This window comes from Oryx dammah, unplaced genomic scaffold (genome assembly GCF_014754425.2).
Source record: "Oryx dammah isolate SB20612 unplaced genomic scaffold, SCBI_Odam_1.1 HiC_scaffold_25, whole genome shotgun sequence".
Lineage (NCBI taxonomy): Eukaryota > Metazoa > Chordata > Mammalia > Artiodactyla > Bovidae > Oryx > Oryx dammah.
Window position 1 is genome coordinate 67100461 of NW_024070209.1, and position 24129 is coordinate 67124589.

The following is a 24129-nucleotide window of genomic DNA, read 5'->3' on the forward strand; positions in this document are numbered from 1 at the left end:
TTTAGATGTCTGGCCTTAAATAAACCTTTAAGCCTCTTTGGGCAGGTTTCTTATCCGTAACGTAAAGCTGGTAATAATTCTATTACTGTTCTTATGAAACAAGGAAGAGAAGGACCATGAAGGCACACTGCAAGTCTCCCTGTACACATGTAAGATCGTTCCTTTATTAGAGAAATACATTTGAACTCCTACTACCGCCTATTATGTGCCAAGTACTTTTCTAAGTTCCACAAATAAGGCTGTGACTGGAGCTTAGGGTCCAGCTGATGATTAAAAAGAGAAAAAAAGTGTAACTGCCTGGTACTGATAAATATTGTGGAAAAAAAAGCCCAGCAGGTTAAATATATGTCAGTTAAGACGGATGCCACTGTAAACAGCACATTCAGGAAAGGTCACTCTGGTGAGGGGAGCCACCACGAACAGTCTGGGGGATGAGCATTCTCACTAGAGACCGGCCAGCATGACGGCAGGGTGGTGAGAGCACCTGTAGGGAGACTGGAGGAGACCGAGGCAGAGGCAGGCCTCTGTGGCTGGGGCAGCCCTGTCCTGGGGATTAGAAAACTACAAACATGGGACCGGCTAGCATTCTCATGAATGAGGAGACGAGATAATGCTGGGCCTTGGAGAAAGTGCAAGACGCAGGTTAAGCGGAACCGAGAACAGGAAGTCACGGGGGGAGGAGAGTAATAAAACGGTGTCAGCAACCAGTAGCACTTAATATGTGGGGCCCAACCCTGCCCCACGAATTTCACGACATTCTTCCAAGGCCTCACTGTCCCACTTGACACATGAGAGAACAGAGTGCAGGCAGAGGTCACAAGGCTGTGAGGGCAAGATTTGGGCTCAGGCTGCCACACCGCCGGGACTACAGCCTCCCCGGCTGCACTGATGTGACAGAAAGGAGACGACGAGGGCAGGTACGGCTCTCCAAGAGTGAGATGACCAGGGCCGAGAGGGATTCAGTGAGGAAGGTCGACAACCGACTGGAGGTTCATACACCAGCTTCTGGAAGCTTCAGAGATCCTGCCTGGTGACTTTGTTTTGGGCCAGGTCCTTGAGGAAGTCAGGTGAACGCTGGTTACCTTCGCTCACAGCCTCCCATCTAGAAGCTTGTTGAGCATTTAAGCTACTGACCTTATTCCGCAAGCAGCCTGAGAGGATTATTAAAGCTGTCACTCCCGAACTCTGCTCAGAGCTTCAACTAAAACGTCTAGAAAGCCACCTCCTTGACCTCTTCATCTTGATATCCCAAACAAAACAGCATCCAGGCATCTCAGCCACAGAGTGTATTACCACTGGAAATTGTGGAGCACTAGGTGAAAGCAGGTTTTCCAACCTGTGATTCCAAAAATAGGACGAAAATCTTCATCCTACTGTAACTTCATGAGATCCAAAATCTCTTTTCTGACAGATGAGGAGACATTCATGACTTTTTCAACCTAGAATGTACTAAGTCTTAACCCTTTTATCCCATTTCTTAAATGCTTGGGCAAACGGCATGGTAAAATATAGCAAAAACCAAACAGAAACCACACTGAGGGTCAAAAACCTTGGCCTTTGTTCTGGTTTGATCAATGAGTTTGCTGTGCAGGTCACAGCCATTCTGAGCAGAGGATTCCCTGTTGGTAAAAGGAAAGCACTGACTTATGTGACCTTCCCAGGAACATAATTCTATTATTTGCAATGAAGATCTCTATCAGTCCTCAGAGAGACAATTTAAAAAAAGGGAAGAAATAATGAAAATGTAAAATAATGTATTTGAGGAGAAACATTCAGTAAAAATTGGAACTTCTGTTTTGGTTATTTTTCAGAACATACGCTGCTTAAGGACAGGGACTGCTGTCAGCTTATTTCCTCTCTGGAATTTGAAAGAAAGACCACACACACGTGGTGGGCAGGGCAAGAGGGGCCTTCTCAATTCCCCACAGGGCGGCACTGGCTCAGCACAGGGGTCCACAGCTGGCCTGGTCTGTGCACCCTCCTGTGTCCCACAGACTTATTCCCAAGGCTGCCTCCTCATCATGTGGAAACTCGGGTCACACAGAAGCAAGAGAGACTAGCCACGGGCACGTTCTCTGACCAAGAGGAGAACAAAGAACTTCTTGGCTCTGGCCACTGCTAGGACCTTGCTGGCTGGTACCAGCCATGATAGGGAGCGCAGAGTGGCCAAGGCCTTGTGACGTAATGACGGAGCCAGGGCAACAGGAGGTCCAAGGGACTTCTCACTCCTGCCTAGCAAGCTGGCACTGCAGCAGGCAGATGTGACTGCCTGCCAAGCACCCAGCAGTAGAAATCAACAGAATCTAACAGGGCAGCAAAAGCTGTGTTGGATGCATCTAGATGGCACCTAGATTTGGGGCGTTTGGGAAAGCATTATTAAAAAAACAGGTAGCAGTCAACGACTAAAATCCACAGCAACAGGACTCCTCTAGACCAGTCACAGGGGCCCCTATGTACGTTCTGTTTCCAAGGTCGAGGAGAAGAGGAAACAGAGTCTCCTGAACCACAAGGGGCAAACCAGAGGCATACCTGGTAGTCTTCAATACTGACTGAACGCAATTACTGCGTTCCTAGACCGGGGTGATGGGTGACGGAGGGGCGAGGGCCAGGGGCTAAGGCAGGCGGGGAAGGCAGGGAAGCAGCCACTCACTCATGGCCGGGCCTCACCCTCAGAGTCCACTGTGCTCCCAGGTCCTCTGCTGAGACATCTCACAGGCTGCTCAGAGCAGTGAGGAAAGACTCTGGGCTCTGGCTGCTTCAGACCAACCACCTACCGTGTCCCCAGGCAAGATGCTGAACTCTGCCTCAGGTTCCCGTCATGGGCGACCTTCTCCACCACCTCACAGCAGCACCACGGGACACTCATATGCCGGCCACACAGAAATTGGGCAGGTGCTATCTATGGGTGTGAAGTGATGATCATTTAGGCCTTGTTTAGTCCAATATATGTTGGAAAAGTGACAATGAAGGAAGACTGTTTAAAAACGTACGAGTAGCACTCTAAAACAAGGCTCTGTAGCCTTCTTGGCCTCTTCCTTGCTCTCACCTTCCTGGGTGTCTGCTCAGAAATTTCTGAACCAAGGATGTGCCTGCGTACTGACTCGCATGTTGTCCTTTAGCCCCACCCAGGCCCTAACAAGGCTGGTGCTGTTGTTTCTGCTGCACAGACGAGGAAGCTGAGGCTCTGAGGCCAAGTGATGGGAGGAACAACCCAGGAGCCTGAGGGTCCAGGAGAACACGAGCTCAGGGAAAAGTCACAAAGGAGTCAAAGACTACAGGGAGGAGAGGAAAACGGGGATGGAAACGGGAGGAGAACAAGTCGGAGATGGAAACACGTCCTGCGCATGTGGAAATATGAAGGAGGCTTATTATTCACAGAGCTCACAACTCGGTCGGTACCAGTTACACAGCTAGAGAACCAGAGTTCTCATATGAAATCGAACCCCATCTGACATGGAGGGGTGGAATGGGACTCCAGAGGGACCCAAGCTCATACAGGTCACAGAAGCAGTGCTGATACAGCCAGGCCATACTTCTCCAACCCTTTTCTTGGCCCCTTCCAAATTCTTCTTTAAGACAAGTGGCAGGGACAAGGATCAGGTCCTAAAATGTTGGTACCACTGCTTATTTTGAAATATACACTAACAGGCCCAAGAATTTCACTCAATGTTAAGACAACTAGGAAAAAAGTGTCACCACCTGAAACTAACACAACACTGTAAATCAAGTGTATTAAAAAAAAAAAAGGAGTGTCACTACATTCTTAGAGCCGTGGCCTACAGTCACTCTGGCCTGCTCTGTAACTAGCCAGGTACCAGGCCTTTACCCACCTCCTCATCTTCAAACACCTTCTTGTTCCCTCCCCTTGGCAATCCTTAGGCCCTGCTCTCTGCCTGAAATACTCTTCAGCCTCTCTGTGATCACCCATATCCCACCAGTCCTTCAAAATTCAACATTTCCAGAAGATCCCAGTCACCACTGCCAGATCTCATTATCCGACCACATACTAAGAGACTTGAGTCTCTTCATCACTTTGTTCTATGGAGTTTTGTATTTCACTTCTTTAAGTTTCAGTTCCAAATATTTCACTTATATGCTCTCACCAGTGCTTTTACATTATGAGCATGGGGACCATGTTGTATCTGCACTGTCCCCACAGAATTATGTTTTGTATGATGTGAGGTTCACAATATTCACGGATGTATACTTGTTCTGCTCAGAAAAGGGGCTGACTGTGAGCTGAGGTGCACTGGAGAAGGCTGTCTTAGGCATTTGGAGACTTTGCACTCAATAGGACAGAAAAATAAAATAGGGCAAAAACATGCGTTAGTGTGAAGAAACTGGAACCCTGTGAGTTGTTGGCAGGATGTAAAATAGTGCAGTTCCTTTGGAAAACAGGCTGGCGGTTCCTCAAAAAGTCAGAGTATCCATATGACCCAGCAATTCCTCTCCAAGGTGTGTACCCAATAGAGGTGAAACTATGCGCTCACGTGAAACCTAGTCTGTGAATGTTCACAGTAGCCTGAGTCATAACAACTACAGCAGAAGCAACTCAGATGTCCACTAGCTGAGGGATTAACAGAATGTGGTGTGTCCGCACAGTGGGATGCTGTCACAACAAGAATGCAGCACTGATATGTGCTACCGTATACATGAACCTTGAAAACACTGCTCGTGAAAGAGGTCCCATGCCATACAAGCCCATTTAGACGAAACGTCTGGAATAAGCAACAGAAAGTAGACTGGTGGCTGGCAGGGCTAAGGGAAGAATGAGAAGTGACCCCTAATGGGTACAGGCTTTTGGGGGTGGTGGTGATGAAATTTTTGATGAAGCTTTATGGGTTGGTGGTGAGAGGAGATGAAATTTTCTGGAATTAGACAATGGTAATGGTTGCACACCCTTGTGAATATACTAAAACCCACCAACATGTACATTCTAAAGGAGTAAATTTTATGGTATGTGAATTATATCTTAATTAAAACAAACTCATCCTCATAACAGAAAAGCGAGTATGCTATTGTGATCCTCAAACTTTAAAATATCCAAAAACTACCTGAGGTGCCTAAGATAAAAACTCCCAGGCTTCCCTGGTACCATCACAAACACTGTGGCCCAAAAGATTCATGGTAGGGGACGCTGATGTAAATATTAGCCAAGAAGCATGTTTCTCGAAATGTAAGTATAGTCAAAAGAAATTGCAATTTAGAATCAGAAGAGCTGGATTCAAATTCTGGTACTGCTCCTTCCTAGTTATATGACCTTAGTTAAGTCACATAACCTCTTTGCTCCTAAGTTTCACTGAACATAAAATGTTAACAAGAAAGTCTCTCACCCAAGAGACAGTGCACACGCGGTGTCTTACAGGGTACATGGCACACAGTCAGTGCTCCAAAGATGCTAGTGAACCCTGACCAGGTGCCAATTCCAGTCAACAAACATCGTCAAGTGATTACAGTCTGAAAGGTCCAGTGTAAGGGAATAATAATTAGCAGGACAAAATTTTTAAATTATCAATTAATGGATTTTACAAAATATAAAACAGACTTTAAAGACTAGGCCCTGCTGTTTATAAACTTTAAATTAGCATATTACTCTTCATGCCCCTAAAACAGTGAATTTTGAAGTTTATTGGGAAAAACAAAGATGTGTTCAGGCATTTGATGATTATAAAGAACTTCTGAAAGCTACTTAACAATAAAATTGATACTGTACTGTACTGTGTGAGCATCCATGCTAAGCTGCTTCAGTTGGGTCTGACTCTTTGTCACGCTATGGACTGTAGCCCCTCAGGCTCCTCTGTCCATGGGATTCTCTAGGCAAGAGTACTGAAGTGGGTTGCCATGTCCTCCTCCAGGGGATCTTCCCCACCCAGGGATCCAACTTGCATCTCTTATGTCTCTTACATTGGCAGGTTGGTTCTTTACCACTAGTACCACTTGGAAAGCTGTATTATACTGTACTGTTCTGCTATTTATTTTTTTTCTCGGTGCTTTCTCTCCCCAAGCAGAATGTAAACTCATAATTTGGTACCAAGCCTGACGCTTTTCCCATACCCCCATAACATTCACCCCACTCCTGGAGCAGGTAGAAAATACTCCGCAAGAAAGCTTCAGGGTGATCTGTTACCTTCAAGTCACGGTGGATAATAGGAGTTTTGCACTGATGCAGGCGGGCGACAGCTTCACAGGTGTCACAAAATATCTGGAGTACTTCATTTTCTGTAAAACCTGTTTGCAGGCGCTGGTTCATCAGGTTGACCACTTGGCCTCCTGAAAGGGATGCAGAGCAGAGGAAAGGTAATAAACATTCAGCCCCTTCACTTATTCAAGAGAATGAATGGCTGTCCACAGAGAAGCAACCTGGATTCGGCTAGTTACCGGCTGAGCCAGGATTAAACCCCAGTATCTTGATTCCCAGCCTGCGACCTGTTTTCTACTGCTTCAAAACAGTTTCTTCATTTTATAAAGCAGCTCAGATATGAACTGCCCTCATTCTGTCTTCAAGATTAGCAGCAGAACTGACAACATGGTCCTGGCTCTGGTTGCCTGGTTATACTGTCCCTGTTGTGCATCAGATGGGGCCACAGGTTCAACTTGCTGTATCTTTTAGTAAGAATCAGATTGCACAATAGACCCCAGGAGGAGGAAGAAGACAGTTTGATAGCCTGTATTTTAGGAACAGCTTGGTCTCTCTGGCTTTACTGCTGCCGCCTGGTCTGCAGAAATGCTATATCAACACTTAATCCCTAGGACCAAAAGACTGATGACCTCGCTTAGAAAATTACCCAGCTCCCTGGATTCTCCTACTGCCTCTTCTGTGAACATTTAACTGTCCAAAAAGGAATGGCCAGGAGGAAACAATGCGGTACTATTTTATAAAGTCAGGCTAACAGCTGTTACAGTACAGGCTGGAATAATTGTTTACCATCATGTTTTTAGGATTAGCAACATATTTAATTTATGGACAGTGTCTTGAAAGGCAAGGAAAATGTTATGGAACCAAGGGTGATTACAAAACTGGGCACCAAACAGTGAAACAGTGACCCAAGAATGTAAGTGGCAGCTGCTGAGACCCAAAAAGCTGAACCTCCAAACAACAGCTGTATGAAATACAGTCAACTCTGAATACATTCATGCTCCAGCCTGGGGTTCCCAAGATAAATACTGCTCAAAATGCTAAGCTTTCAACTACTTAACTACTGTTAACAGCAGCATGATTTGAATGGAGCCTTATTGGCAATCACAACTGGAGCAAGAAGAGGAGGGTCATTTCCATTAGACAAAAAGGATTCTTTCCCTCCCAATTCAAGGATGTTGGTGTGGGTGGAGAAGAGAACACACGAGTGAGGGAAGCTGAATTGTTTCTTTAGTCCATCTGGAGTCGGGACTTTATTATGTGCCTTCATCGTTTGTTTTAAAGCATCACAAAGAACACATTCATTCTCATCCTCATACATCCACATTCACGTACAAGCACCAAACCTTCCAAAACCTAACAAAATTAGAGTTCTGTATTATCCACCAGTATTTGTGCCACTGATCTTTGCAATTGTGAGAATAACCAAGAAGTCACAGGAGGCTCTGTCTCTCTCAGCCTCTTTGTTTTCCAATCTTTAAAACCAGAACAACATACATTAGAGTACAGTTCCCGTCAACTGCGACGACCCCACCCCCTTGACAATCCAAGTCTTAGAGAAATGAGAGCATACAATCTGGCTCATGTACTTACCCCTGCAGAAGTCCATCAGGATGAGAACTTCCCACACATCACCGCTGCTCACACTGTTGATACTGGAGTCAATGTAACCCACGATATTCTTATGCCCCGACAGGTCCCTCTGTAAAGAGTTGAGAAATAAATGATCCGTTACAGACACCAAAAGAGATAGAGAGCGCCAGGTGTTTCCATTAGCACAGACAACTTAAATACACAGACCAACACTGACAGTGAGCAGAGGTCAGACTAAGAAACAGGGTCGAGAGCACATTTCCACTGGTCTCTGACAGTCATGGCCAGATCTTCAATAGCAGTTCTACAACCCAACTAAACCATAACACTCTCCTGAGTTCAGTTCAGTTGCTCAGTCGTGTCTGACTCTTTGCGACCCCATGGACCTCAGCATGCCAGGTCTCCCTGTCCATCACCAACTCCCAGAGTTTACTCAAATTCATGTCCATTGAGTTGGTGATGCCATCCAGCCGTCTCATCTTCTGTCATCCCCTTCTCCTCCCGCCTTCAATCTTTCCCAGCATCAGGGTCTTTTCAAATGAGTCGGTTCTTCGTATGACATGGCCAAAGTATTGGAGTTTCAGCTTCAACATCAGTCCTTCCAATGAATATTCAGGACTGATTTCCTTTAGGATGGACTGGTTGGATTTCCTTGCAGTCCAAGGGACTCTCAAGAGTCTTCTCCAAAACCACAGTTCAAAAGCATCAATTCTTCAGTGCTCAGCTTTCTTTATGGTCCAACTCTCATATCCATACATGACTACTGGAAAAACCATAGACTTGATTAGACGGACCTTTGTTGGCAAAGTAATACCTCTGCTTTTAATATGCTGTCTAGGATGGTCATAACTTTCCTTCCAAGGAGTAAGCGTCTTTTAATTTCATGGCTGCAGTCACCATCTGCAGTGATTTTGGAGCTCAACACTCTCTTGAACTAGATTCTAAAACCAAATGGTCACAGGCTGCCTACTTGTTCAGGGCATCAGTCTTCCCTATATGCCAGAAGCAAAGACTCTCATTTCCAGAAACACTGCAGAGGGGCTTACAAACTATTTAAATATGTGGATTTTTAATTCAGAAAAATGAAACTGATCATTTTTTCCCTGGTTTTAAGAACAACCAGTGAATTCAATTTGACTTTCAAACTATTTATACTGTTTTCCTCTCTTCAGGAAATATATGAAAAGAATAACTGCTTTTTAAAGTTTTGGAGGGACTACAATGGCAAGCATTTTGCTCACAATTAAGCCTTTCAAGCCAACCAACTGGGATAGAAGATGGGTTATGTTTCCAGCTCTCTGGTTAGAACAGCATATCTCAGGGCTGCTTGTGGAATTAATGTTTCAACGAGTACATATGGAGCACTTCTCATGTTTCAGGACCCATTCAGACACTGGAAGTTGCCTCATCCCTTGGTATGCTTACTTCCACACCCACAGAGGCAAACCTTTCTGAAAATGATGTTCAAAATCCAAGGTCAGTGAGCAAAAACTGAGCAAGCTGGGTAATAGGATTTAGGCACAAATACAAAGTAAGGCCCTATTTTTAAACTAGTTTTAATAAATTGTTTTACTTCTGTTTAATAAAAATAAATGGGAGGGAGGAGGCGAGAAACATGTGGTTCTGTAACAGTTACCACAAATTTGGCAATTAGAACCATGAGAATAGTAACCACCACCACACTGACTGGAGACCTCAGCTGTTCCAAGTGATAAAGTCTCTTTTAATTGGAAAGTACATACCAAAATAAGAAGAGGTTTCACAGTATCAAACGAACATACCTGAACTCTGAGCATACAAATGAAAATTTCTTAGCACTTTCCTCGGAGTGAAGGAGTAAGGATGACTACTGCCTCAGAGAGGTAGAGCAAAGGTAGAAATGGGACCGCTTCTACTGGCAATGGGGAAATCACTGGAGATCTAGACAAGAACAGTTTCGGAGAAGGAATAAAATGAAGGCACAATGGAGCTGGACTTGTAAAGAACGGGAGTTGCGTACGTAGGACCAGTGGCTACGGATGACTCTTTCCGATTTTGAGCTGAAAAGGAGCAGCACTGGGGGAAAGAAAAGGGTGGGAGAGGACTGAGCGCTGGAGAGTGGAAGGAGCCAGGGGAGACAAGCTTTAAGATACAGAGGTGGATGGGGACAACTGATGGGACAAGGTCCTCTGAGTAGAAAGGGTCAGGAGTAGGGATACTGTTAAAGGGACTGGTCTTTCAGAGACATTTCTTTCCTGGCAAACAGGAAGGAAATAAGGATGGATATGCGCGTTGGTTTAAGGCTGCGGGAAAAAGGGAATTTGAGGGAGTTCAGATCCATTGTTCTGTTGTGGGGCAGAATTCAAGATTATCTTCCCAGCGTTAGGGAGTGAGAAAGAAGCCTGATGAGAGAAATAACAGGCTTCAAGCAACTGCTCTGGATAATTGACAAGGGAGATGATGAGACAGAAAAGCAGCCGCTGGAACTGAAATTTCTCTAAACAGAAAGTGACTCCACGGCTCATGTTTTAGAGGACTGTACTTCTCCCTGCTTTTCAGTCTTATCAACTCTTCTAGAACTTATTTCCATTTACACAGTGCTAGAAGTAGGAACATGTAGAGAGAATTTCTTTGAAACTAAAATGGAGCAGAAGATCATGTCTTCCAAATGTCCACAGGAAGGAATGAAAGACTAATGTTTCTGTATTTAACTGTTTGGGAAAATAAAAATTAGTGAAGTCACCTCTGAGTTTCTCTCACCCCAAGAGGAATAATTAAGACTCTGGAAGGAAAATAAAAAGCAACTGATAGAGCCAAGAGGAGGTCAAGAGCTATTAGAGGACCCACACTGGATAATTAGTATCTGTAGATGGCATCTCAGAACAGTATGCCACGACGCTGGATGATTGGCCCAAGGCCAAATTCCCGCTCACCATGTCTTCTGCAAAGATCCAGAGATACATTCAAGTAGAAAAGACCATCTCTTTGGAGGGAGATGATGGCATTTTACTTTTAATGGCTTGGAGTCCAGAAACATCTCACATTTTAGAGTAAAATGTCACTGGTTTGTAAGTGATAGAGAAGATATGTTTGAATGGCTGGGAAATGTAGAAAAAGGTCAAGAGAAAATCTTACTACAAGTTGAGATAGGCTCACATTCAGGGTCAAAGTGACAGCACTTCTCAACAGCAACAGGTAAGAGGATATCCAAGCTTTCCCTGGCTTGAGTTAAAAGACCAGCCCCACACTTACAGGAGAGGTCTGGGCTGGAACCCACAGGGGAGGCACCTCAGTTACTACCTATTTACTCAGGAAAAGGCAAGGTATAGGAAGATGCTCTGATGTCCTTGGTTACAACTATTATTTGGAGTATTGAGATAAAAGTATACTTGCTAAGTCAAAATCTGATTTTCAGGGAAGTGGTGAATGTTCAGCTAAACTATGATCAGCTTATATATTACGTTATATCATGGAAGCAGTGATAAGTCTAATAACACTGTACTGTCATTCTAAACTATTTTTATTTATTTATTTGGCTGCATCGGGTCTTAGTTGTTGCTCTCTGATCTTTGCTGTGTTACGTGTCCCATCTTTCACGGCCCACAAGGACACTCTAGTTGTGGCAAGCAGGCTCAGTTGCTCCATGGTATGGGGGAATCTTAGTTCCCCGACCAACAATCAAACCTGTGTCCCCTGCATTGGAAGGCAGATTCGTAACCACTGGACCACGAGGGAAGTCCCTAAACTTTAAATTAATATGAAACCACACTAATAAACATTATTAGAAGACCTACTTTATTGAATATGTTAGGGGAAGCACACTGACTGAAACCGCCCACCCTGGCCAGGCCCTTTAGTAACCATTCGCATGAGTTGTTTTATGACAGGAGATCCTGGTAAGGAATACGGAACTAATAAGCCACCACCAACCAGAAGAGTTCGGGAAAGGTCAAAAGGAGATACCGCATGTCCGTCCACTTCCCAGAATCCCTCTTGCTAGCACCCATCTAGGCTGAGCGATGCGTGCACCACCAGGAAAGACTCTGAATTAGGATGATTGGCCAAAGACAACCCGGAAGCTAATCCCATCACCATAAAACCTGAGACCGCGAGCCACATGGCAGAGCAGTTCTCCTGGGTTCCCTTACCCTCCTGCTCTCCACCTGGTGCCCTTTCCCAATAGAATCTCTTGCTTTGTCAGCACATGTGTCTCCTTGGACAATTCATTTCCGAGTGTTAGACAAGAGCCCAGTTTCGGGCCCTGGAAGGGATCCCCCTTCCTGCAACAAATAGATATTTAAAGTGTTTGTAGTTAACTTAGTAACTTTCATAGTTAAATGCTTGAAGTGATGACAAACTTTTTTCATAAACACACACAGACACTACCATTGGAAAATAAGGCCTTCTGCCCAGATCCTACAGATGATCAGAAACTTTATCTGTGGTCCTAATTAACGGTCCTTCATTGGAAGGGCTGATGCTGAAGCTGAAACTCCAACACTTTGGCCACCTGATACGAAGAACTGACTCATCTGAAAAGACCCTGATGCTGGGAAAGATTGAAGTCAGGAGGAGAAGGGAACAACAGAGGAAAAGATGGCTGGATGGCATCACCGACTCGATAGACATGAGTGTGAGCAAGCTCTGGGAGCTGGTTATGGATAGGGAAGTCTGACGTGCTACAGTCCATGAGGACACAAAGACAGGGACACGACGGAGTGACTGAACTGAATTAATGGTGCTTGTAGCGCAGAATAGTATTCTATCCTGAGCTTCAAATTTTCTGCAGCAGAAAATTCCTACTAAGAATCTTAAAGTCTTACAAGAGAACAGAGGCCTCAATTCCTAAGTACATCTATTAAAACCTTCATTTCTATGTTCAAGAAAACAATGAAGACAGCATTCTAAGTTGCATATCAATAATGTCACTCACCTCAAAATAGTCAAGTAAGTATGGTATGTAACTAACTTCCTTATGTATCTTTTGCTCAGACCACTCTTCCTTGGAACATCAGCATAACAAATTCCTGCAAATTCCTGATGTGGACAGTGTTTGCATTTGCATACAATAAGCTTCCAAAGAGGTGTATTTACCCAAATGGTCAATGATTTCTGATTTTATGACACAGCACTACTGCTGACAACTTCTAGCATTGCACTGTGATTTCACAAACAGTTTGAACCAAAGTTAGCTTCTTTTCCTAAGTTGCTTTGTAAAAGTCTTCTGTCTTACTATTCCTCTCCCACTCCTTTTCTCTATAACTCTCAATTTTCTCTGTACCTATTCTCTCTAAATTTCCTTCATAACTATAATTCACAAGCAAATAAAAATTATCGAATCCGGTGCAATAGTGAAAAGAAACACTTTGAGATCTGGACTAGCGCTGGAGTTTCTACTGAAGGCCGTCATATCTGAGGCCCTTGTGGATTTCTACTACATGAGTTCAGTTCAGTTCAGTCGCTCAGTCATGTCCGACTCTTGGCGACCCCATGAATCGCAGCATGCCAGGCCTCACTGACCATCACCAACTCCCAGAGTTCACTCAGATTCACATTCATCGAGTCCGTGATGCCATCCAGCCATCTCATCCTCTGTCGTCCCCTTCTCCTCCTGCCCCCAATACCTCCTAGCATCAAAGTCTTTTCCAATGAGTCAACTCTTCACATGAGGTGGCCAAAGTACTGGAGTCTCAGCTTTAGCATCATTCCTTCCAAAGAAATCCCAGGGCTGATCTTCAGAATGGACTGGTTGGATTTCCTTGCAGTCCAAGGGACTCGCAAGAGTCTTCTCCAACACCACAGTTCAAAACCATCAGTTCTTCGGCGCTCAACTTTCTTCACAGTCCAACTCTCACATCCATACATGACTACTGGAAAAACCATAGCCTTGACTAGACGGACCTTAGTCGGCAAAGTAATGTCTCTGCTTTTGAATATGCTATCTAGGTTGGTCATAATTTTTCTCCCAAGAAGTAAGCGTCTTTTAATTTCATGATTGCAGTCACCATCTGCAGTGATTTTGGAGCCCCCAAAAAATAAAGTCTGACACTGTTTTGACTGTTTCCCCATCTATTTTCCCATGAAGTGATGGGACCGGATGCCATGATCTTCGTTTTCTGAATGTTGAGCTTTCAGCCAACTTTTTCACTCTCCTCTTTCACTTTCATCAAGAGGCTTTTTAGTTTCTCTTCACTTTCTGCCATAAGGGTGGTGTCATCTGCATATCTGAGGTAATTGATATTTCTCCTGGCAATCTTGATTCCAGCTTGTGTTTCTTCCAGTCCAGCATTTCTCATGATGTATTCTGCATATAAGTGAAATAAGCAGGGTGACAATATACAGCCTTGACGTACTCCTTTTCCTATTTGGAAACAGTCTGTTGTTCCATGTCCCGTTCTAACTGTTGCTTCCTGACCTGCATACAGATTTCTCAAGAGGCAGGTCAGGTGGTCAGGAGCTCTGGTATTCCCATCTCTCTCAGAATTTTCCACAGTTCATTGTGATCCACACAGTCAAAGGCTTTGGCATAGTCAATAAAACAGAAATAGATGTTTTTCTGGAATTCTCTTGCTTCTTCCATGATCCAGCGGATGTTGGCAACTTGATCTCTGGTTCCTCCGCCTTTTCTTAAACCAGCTTGAACATCAGGAAGTTCACGGTTCACGTATTCTTTGGCATTGCCTTTCTTTGGGATTGGAATGAAAACTGACCTTTTCCAGTCCTGCGGCCACTGCTGAGTTTTCCAAATTTGCTGGCATATTGAATGCAGCACTTTCACAGCATCATCTTTCAGGATTTGAAACAGCTCAACTGGAATTCCGTCACCTCCACTAGCTTTGTTCGTAGTGATGCTTTCTAAGGCCCACTTGACTTCACATTCCAGGATGTCTGGCTCTAGATGTGTGATCACACCATCGTGATTATCCGGGTAGTGAAGATCTTTTTTGTACAGTTCTTCTGTGTATTCATGCCACCTCTTCTTAATATCTTCTGCTTCCCAGATATAATCCTGCCTATACTTACATTTACACTCCCTTTTCAAAGTCTTACTCATTAACCTTGTATTTACAGAATAGATCTTTAAAGTCACTTACAGTCTGATTCTAAGCGCAGGTGGCTGCGACCGGCCGGCCGGCGCACTAAGCGTGGCGGAGAGGAGCTACCCCACATCCGAGGTCAGGGGTAGAACCCAAGAGTGCCAGGTTGCGATGGCACAGGAACTGCCGAGAGGAGCTACCGCGCATCCCAGGCCAGAGGCGGCGCCTGAGAGGAGCCACCCTGCGTCCAAGGTCAGGGGCAGCAGCCGAGAGAAGCCACCCGGTGCCCAAGGCCAGGGGCGGTGGCCAGGAGAAGCCACCCCGCACCTGAGGCCAGGGGCAGCAGCCGTGAGGATCAACCCCACGTCCAAGGAGCTGCCTGGACACAGGAGGGCCTAGAAGAGCCATCCCACGTTGAAGGACAGGAAGGGTGGCGGTGAGGAGACACCCCTCATCCAAGGTAAGGAGCTCTATACAGTCAACAAAAACAAGACCAGGAGCTGACTGTGGCTCAGATCATGAACTCCTTATTACCAAATTCACACTCAAATTGAAGAAAGTAGGGAAAACTGCTAGACCATTCAGGTATGACCTAAATCAAATCCCTTATGATTATACAGTGGAAGTGAGAAATCGATTTAAGGGCCTAGATCTGATAGATAGAGTGCCTGATGAACTATGGAATGAGGTTCGTGACATTGTACAGGAGACAGGGATGAAGACCATCCCCATGGAAAATAAATGCAAAAAAGCAAAATGGCTGTCTGGGGAGGCCTTACAAATAGCTATGAAAAGAAGAGAGGCAAAAAGCAAAGGAGAAGAGAAAAGATATAAGCATCTGAATGCAGAGTTCCAGAGAATAGCAAGAAGAGATAAGAAAGCCTTCTTCAGCGATCAACGCAAAGAAACAGAGGAAAACAACAGAATGGGAAAGACTAGAGATCTCTTCAAAAAAATAAGAGATACCAAGGGAACATTTCATGCAAAGATGGGCTCGATAAAGGACAGAAATGGTCTGGACCTAACAGAAGCAGAAGATATTAAGAAGAGGTGGCAAGAATCACAGAAGAACTGTACAAAAAAGATCTTCCCGACCCAGATAATCACGATGGTGTGATCACACATCTAGAGCCAGACATCCTGGGATGTGAAGTCAAGTGGGCCTTAGAAAGCATCACTACAAACAAAGCTAGTGGAGGTGACGGAATTCCAGTTGAGCTATTTCAAACCCTGAAAGATGATGCTGTGAAAGTGCTGCACTCAATATGCCAGCAAATTTGGAAAACTCAGCAGTGGCCACAGGACTGGAAAAGGTCAGTTTTCATTCCAATTCCAAAGAAAGGCAATGCCAAAGAATGCTCAAGCTACTGCACAATTGCACTCATCTCACATGCTAGTAAAGTAATGCTCCAAATTCTCCAAGCCAGGCTTCAGCAATACATGAACCATGAACTTCCTGATGTTCAAGCTGGTTTTAGAAAAGGCGGAGGAACCAGAAATCAAGTTGCCAACATCCGCTGGATCATGGAAAAAGCAAGAGAATTCAAGAAAAACATCTACTTCTGCTTTATTGACTATGCCAAAGCCTTTGAGTGTGTGGATCACAATAAATTGTGGAAAATTCTGAAAGAAATGGGAATACCAGACCACCTGACCTGCCTCTTGAGAAATCTGTATGCAGGTCAGGAAGCAACAGTTAGAACTGGACGTAGAACAACAGACTGTTTCCAAATAGGAAAAGGAGTACGTCAAGGCTGTATATTGTCACCCTGCTTATTTCACTTATATGCAGAGTACATCATGAGAAATGCTGGACTGGAAGAAACACAAGCTGGAATCAAGATTGCCAGGAGAAATATCAATTACCTCAGATATGCAGATGACACCACCCTTATGGCAGAAAGTGAAGAGAAACTAAAAAGCCTCTTGATGAAAGTGAAAGAGGAGAGTGAAAAAGTTGGCTGAAAGCTCAACATTCAGAAAACGAAGATCATGGCATCCGGTCCCATCACTTCATGGGAAAATAGATGGGGAAACAGTGGAAACAGTGTCAGACTTTGTTTTTTTGGGCTCCAAAATCACTGCAGATGGTGATTGCAGCCATGAAATTAAAAGACGCTTACTCCTTGGAAGAAAAGTTATGACCAACCTAGACAGTATATTCAAAAGCAGAGACATTACTTTGCCGACTAAGGTCCGTCTAGTCAAGGCTATGGTTTTTCCAGTAGTCATGTATGGATGTGAGAGTTGGACTGTGAAGAAGGCTGAGAACCGAAGAATTGATGGTTTTGAACTGTGGTGTTGGAGAAGACTCTTGAGAGTCCCTTGGACTGCAAGAAGATCCAACCAGTCCATTCTGAAGGAGATCAGCCCCGAGATTTCTTTGGAAGGAATGATGCTAAAGCTGAAACTCCAGTACTTTGGCCACCTCATGCGAAGAGTTGACTCATTGGAAAAGACTTTGATGCTGGGAGGCATTGGGGGCAGGAGGAGAAGGGGACGACAGAGGGTGAGATGGCTGGATGGCATCACTGACTCGATGGACGTGAGTCTGAGTGAACTCCGGGAGTTGGTGATGGACAGGGAGGCCTGGCATGCTGCGATTCATGGGGTCGCAAAGAGTCAGACACGACTGAGCAACTGAACTGAACTGAGAGTCTGACTCTAGAGCCATGCTGCTCAGACTTTAATGAGCAAGTGAATTACCCGGGGCCTGGGGGCTGGGATGGGTCGGGGGGAGCTTCTGTTTGAAAACAGATCCTAATCCGTAGCTCTGGGATAGAGCCTAGGGTGTTCCTGGTCAGTGGCACTTAAACATGCCAAAGATCTAGGGCAGTACTCCTCAAAATGTGGTCCAAAACATTTTCTCAGAAGAAACAAGTTCATAAGGAGATAAGAAGCTTGCTGCAGGACATAAATCAATCTGCTCACTAAGATGACTTTATTTTCCTAGTCAGACTCCACCCATGAGAGAAGCAGTTCACTGATTTAGCTGGTGTAGTGGTTTCATGCAAGATTCCCATTCTTGCAACCCGGGTTCGATTCCCAGGTGGCGCACGCTGTTTTGGGCTTCCCTGATAGCTCAGCTGGTAAAGAATCCGCCTGCAATGTGGGAGACCTGGGTTCTATCCCTGGGTTGGGAAGATCCCCTGGAGAAGGGAAAGGCTACCCACTCCAGTATTCTGGCCTGGAGAATTCCATGGACTGTATAGTCTACAGGGTCGCAGAGAGTCGGACACGACTGAGCAACTTTCACTCACTCATTCACAAGATCTTAGTGAAACATACATTGATTGCCAGCTGATTTTTGACAATGATGCCAAGACAATTCAGTGAGGAAGAGAATAGTGTTTTTCAAAAACTGGTGCTGGGACAACTGAATATCTATATACAAAAATATGAAGTTGGATACCTACCTCATACGAAGTTGGATACCTACCTCATACCATAAATCTCACAACTCCTCAAAACAGAACTAAGGAGAACCCTGCAGGGCACCCTTACCCCCCAAGTATAAAACCAAGTAGTTAATGATTAGGACAATAGAGTCACAGACTCAGTGTCTGATGCACACTCCTGAGTTGTTTTATAAAAACTATAACTGCAACCAGAGGGAAAAAAAAAACTAACTGCATGATGAACCAGACTGTGTCCATGACATAGCTGCTCCATCTTGAACAGTACTGAATCTATGTTTAGCACAATTCTAAGAACAGGCCTCAAGAGAATGGGATTAACATCATTGCTCCAATCTGAATCATTCTGGGTATTAAAGTAATTGTAGCTTGCTTTGCCTATCTATATAAGTAAGCAACTAAAACTGTCAGCAAAGAAATGCTGACATCTTCCACTCTGAGAATATGGTTCCCTATGTCAACTTCTTCTACGAAGAAGTTATAGAAGATGGACCTTTGCCCCTGCTGCTGCTGCTGCTGCTAAGTCGCTTCAGTCGTATCCGACTCTGTGCGACCCCAGAGACGGCAGCCCACTAGGCTCCCCCATCCCTGGGATTCTCCAGGCAAGAACACTGGAGTGGGTTTGCCCCAATTCCACAGAAATGGAATCACGTTGGACCGTAGGGAACTGAAAGCAGCTCTTTTGCTCCTTTCCTGTTTGCTCATTTGTGTTTCCCTCCAACTTTGAAAGAAACTAATTAACCTGTTGATTCTTTTCCCAGATTAAAAAAAAAGAAGAATTAAGTAGTTAAAGAATGACAAGCTCTCTATCCCCAACAGCCCCCTGAGCAATCTTGCTGGCAGATCACATGGCAAGATAACATCCGAAGAGTCAGCAGCCTACACACAAAGGAGAAAGATGCGGAACCCAACCTCCTGCCTTGATGAGTCACTGAGATTCTCCCTTCTTCCCTCACCTTCCATCTCCCACTTTATGAACGGTCATGGCTGACCAGAACCTTCAGAGTTGGTCTCGGGACATATTCTCCCCAGATTGTCTATCTTTTCCTCAGATTGTCAGCTTTTCTGATTAAAGCACTTTGCTTTTCTTTTTTGAAAATACTTATTTATTTGGCTGTGCCAGGTCTTAGTTGCAGCATGCAGGCTCTTTTAGTTGAGGCATGTGGGATCTAGTTAGCTGACCAGGGATCAAACCTGGGACCCTTGGACTGGGCATACAGAGTCTTAGCCACTGGACCACCAGGGAAGTCCTTAAAACACCTTTCCTTTCTGTTGATACTTGCTTCTCAATTATTTGCCTTTGATAGATGGGGAAACAGTGGAAACAGTGTCAGACTTTATTTTTCGGGGAGGGGCTCCCAAATCACTGCAGATGGTGACTGCAGCCATGAAATTAAAAGACGCTTACTCCTTGAAAGGAAAGTTATGACCAACTTAAGTAGCACATTGAAAAGCAGAGACATTACTTTGCCAACAAAAGGTCTGTCTAGTAAAGGCTATGGTTTTTCCAGTGGTCATGTATGGATGTGTGAATTGGACTATGAAGAAAGCTGAGCACCGAAGAACTGATGCTTTTGAACTGTGGTGTTGGAGAAGACTCTTGAGAGTCCCTTGGACTGCAAGGAAATCCAACCAGTACATTCTGAAGGAGATCAGCTCTGGGTGTTCTTTGGAAGGAATGTGCTGAAGCTGAAACTCCAGTACTTTGGCCACCTCATGCAAAGAGTTGACTCATTGGAAAAGACTCTGATGCTGGGAGGGATTGGGGGCAGGAGGAGAAGGGGACGACAGAGGATGAGATGGCTGGATGGCATCATCAACTCGATGGACATGAGTTTGAGTGAACTCTGGGAGTTGGTGATAGACAGGGAGGCCTGGCGTGCTGCGATTCATGGGGTCGCAAAGAGTCGGACACGACTGAGCAACTGAACTGAACTGAGAAGCCAAACCTGAATTTAGTAACAAAAAGTGGACCACAAATCTAAAAAATTCCTCAAAGAAAATACATGTGCAATTCTTCATGATGTTGGGTTAGTCAGTGATTCTTAGATTTGACACCTAAAGCACAAGCAATCAAAGAAAAAACAGATAAACTTCATTTCATCAAAATTAAAAACTTTTGTGCTTCAAAGGATACTATCAAGAAAGTAAAAAGACAGTGCAAAGAATGGAAGAAAAACTTGCAAATCGTTCATCTCATAAGGGTCTAGTATCCATTTTATACAGATGACTCTTATAAAACTCAACAAAAAAAAGACAACCCAATGGTAAAATTGGCAAAGAATCAGAATAGATATTTTTCCAAAGAGCATATGATAAGAACATGGAAAGATGCTAAACACCATTAATTAGTAGGAAAATGCAAAGTAAAATTATAAGATTATCACTTCATAACAACTAGAATGGCTGTAAGGAAAAACAGAAACAATAAAAAGTGTCAGCAAGGATATGGAGGTTGGAACCTGCATACATTGCCAGTAGGAACGTAAATAGTGCTGCTTCTATGGAAAATTGTTTGGCATTTTCTCCAAAAGTTACCATTTTGCCTTGTAATATTACCCCTAAGTATATATCCAAGAGAAATGAAACATTATGTTCACAAAAGCTTGTACACAGATGTCCGTAACAGCATTATTCATAATAGTCAAAGAGTGAAAAAACCCAAGTGTCCATCAGAATAAACCAAATGTGGTATATCCATACAAAGGATTCCCAGGGGGCTCAGTGGTAAGAACCCGCCTACCAACAAGGAGATGCAGGAGACAGGGGTTCGACCCTTTGGCTGGGGAGATCCCCTGGAGGAGGAAATGACAACCCACTCCAGCATCCTTGCCTGAAAAATGCCATGGATAGAGGCACCTGATGGGTTACAGCCCACGGGATTGCAAAGAGTCGGACACGACTGATCGACTGATCATGCATGCATGCATACCCATAAAATGGAACATCACACAGTCACTGTAAGGAATAAAGTGCTGAAACGCTACAACATGGATAAACCTTGAAAACATTAAGCTAAGTGAGAGATGTCAGACACAAGGTCTTATTGTATGAGCCCTTTTATAAGAAATATGCAGAATAAGTAACAGAAAGCAGATTAATGGCTGCCAAGGACTGGGGGCAGGGGGAATGGAGAATGACTGCTGGTGGGTGTGGGGTTTCCTTTCAGGGTGATGGGGAAAAAAATTCTGGAATCTGATAAATGGTGATGGGTGAATGATATTCTAAGTAAAAAGTCCCTGAGTTATACTTAAATTATATTTATATTTAAAAGGATGAATCATCTCAATTTACAAAGAAAAGTAGTATGATAAGATGGGAAAAAATAAAAATAAAATATACAAGGGGGTAAAGAAAAAGAAAATAAGATCCTTTGACTAGCACTGATCTAAAGCCGTCAGGCAGTGCATGCATGAATCCCTGCTATAGCCTTTTGACCAGAAATTTTCCTAGATTAAGGTCACTTCCTCAGGCCTCAGTCCATCTGCAGACAGGCATCGCTGTTGATCTTTCAGTTCAGTTAAGTTCAGTTCAGTTGCTCAGTTGTGTCCAACTCTTTGCAACCCCATGAATCGCAGCACGCCAGGTCTCCCTCAGTTCAGTTCAGTTCAGTCGCTCAGTTGTGTCCAACTCTTTGCGACCCCATGAATCGCAGCATGCCAGGCCTTCCTGTCCATCACCAACTCCCAGAGTTCACTCAGATTCACATTCATCGAGTCAGTGATGCCATCCAGCCATCTCATCCTCTGTCATCCCCTTCTCCTCCTGCCCCCAATCCCTCCCAGCATCAGAGTCTTTTCCAATGAGTCAACTCTTCACATGCCTCCCTGTCCATCACCAACTCCTGGAGTTTACCCAAACTCATATCCATCGAGTCAGTGATGCCATGCAGCCATCTCATCCTCTGTTGTCCCCTTCTCCTCCTGCCCCCAATCCCTCCCAGCATCAGGGTCTTTTCCAGTGAGTCAACTCTTTGCATGAGGTGGCCAAAGTATTGGAGTTTCAGCTTTAGCATCAGTCCTTCCAATGAACACCCAGGACTGATCTCCTTTAGGATGGACTGGTTGGATCTCCCTGCAGTCCAAGGGACTCTCAAGAGTCTTCTCCAACACTTCTTTACATCCAGCTAAAAACTTCCACCATCTGATTCTAGACGGTCTTCTTCAGAACAAAAAGAACAAGCTGAGTCTATTTTTTCACTTTCCAAACAACTGAAATATTATTATTTAGATTTATTATTATTGAAATATTATTATTTAGAAAAAACTTAGAAGTTTTTTTCCTCTCTAGGTTAAACACACCCACTTTCTTTGACATGGTTTTTAGTCACACCACCATTTTGGCTGCTCCCACATTTAAACACTTCATTTTGTCTATATCCTTTCTATAATACTGGCCCCAGGGAATGCATGAAATAATGCAGGCCTGGTCTGACTCATGAAGAGCAGACCAGCACTGTCACTCTCTATTAATTCTATTAATGCAACTAAAAATTATATTCTCTTTGGGAGGCATCCACATCATGCTATACAATCATATCAAGTTAACTGACCACTAAAACTTTTAAGTCTTTTTCTATTTGTGCTGCTTTTAATCTCTACCTTCCCAGAACTGTGCTTGTAGGGTTGGTTAGAACAAAATAAAAATCCAAGTATATGACCTTACCTTGCTATTTCATCTCATTATAATCAGTCCACTGCTCCAATTTTAAGGATAATTTTGATCCTAGTTCTATCATACAATGCAGTTATTATATTGTGCAACTTTATACTAGGCACACAACTGATAGATGTGTCTTCTACTTCTTTAGAGTAGAAGTTATTTATTAAATGTAAAATAACAAAGTTAACGGTAAGCTGTTTTTTTCTTAGAAAGTTCCCTCCGAACTAACGGCACATCACTGATCAGAAACCATTACAAACAGTAGCAATTACACTCAGCATCCAGCCTAGACTCTCCATCTTGCTCACAGATCTCTGATGAATGCCTTTATTCAAATGACACAGTCCATAGTCACTGGACCTATGGCACTCCCATGAGCTCTCTGTCCAAAAACCTTCCCAAAGGAAGACATGATGATGATAGCCCATGGCTTGTCCTTACTCAACCTGAAGGCTCTTTGGATCCTTGCTTACTCATCTAAGTGACTATAAAACAGCTTAAAATTTAATTAAAAAATGAGTAACACATTAATGTTCAAAAACCAAAACATAGCAGACAAGTATTTTCAAATCCAGTCCCCATCTCCTTCAGGGAACCCGCCCCTTTCTCTCCCTTCTTCCCTTCTGCCGTTCCTCTTTCTCTTCCATCCTTTCAGTGTTTCCTCAAGTAAATTCAAACAATATGTATTATATACACATATAACTCAGAGAGGTAGGGCTGAGCCTCTATTGGATAGAAGTTGGAGTCTAGTATGGGTTAAAAATATTGCACAGGACTTTTGATTAAAAGTAGTAGTGAATTGTTTCAAAAGTTGAATACATGTATTTATCTCTGCTTCCTTCACACGCCTTACTAAATGATGTAAGTATTTACTTTTAGAAATGAATGAAGTAATTTATTTTTGGCTGCACTGGGTCTTTGTAGTTGCAAGTGAGCTTTCTCTAGCTACAATGCGTGGACTTCTCATTGCAGTGGCTTCTCTAGTTGCAGACATGAGCTCTAGAGAGCATGGGCGTCAGTGGTCGTGGCCCCCAGGCTCTAGAGAGTGGGCTTCAGTGGTTGTGGCCCCTGGGCTCTAGAGACTGGGCTTCAGTGGTCGTGGCCCCCGGGCTCTGAGAGCGCGGGCATCAGTGGTCGTGGCCCCCAGGCTCTGAGAGTGGGCTTCAGTGGTCGTGGCCCTCAGGCTCTGAAAGCATGGGCTTCAGTGGTTATGGCCCCCGGGCTCTGAGAGCACAGGCGTCAGTGGTTGTGGCCCCCGGGCTCTAGAGAGTGGGCTTCAGTGGTCATGGCCCCCGGGCTCTGAGAG

General features: G+C 44.2%; 1 protein-coding gene across 7 annotated transcripts in view; it reads right to left on the reverse strand.

The window, feature by feature from the left end:
• The window catches only part of AAK1 (AP2 associated kinase 1), a 171431-nt gene that overhangs the window by 61910 nt on the left and 85392 nt on the right, over positions 1-24129 (reverse strand). For all 7 annotated transcript variants that reach the window (XM_040224062.1, XM_040224064.1, XM_040224061.1 and 4 more), the window contains exons 4-5: positions 7730-7838; positions 6128-6270 (exon numbers count right to left, since the gene is read on the reverse strand). In XM_040224062.1, the coding sequence (XP_040079996.1) occupies positions 6128-6270; positions 7730-7838 (252 nt within the window). The remainder of the gene's footprint in view (positions 1-6127; positions 6271-7729; positions 7839-24129) is intronic.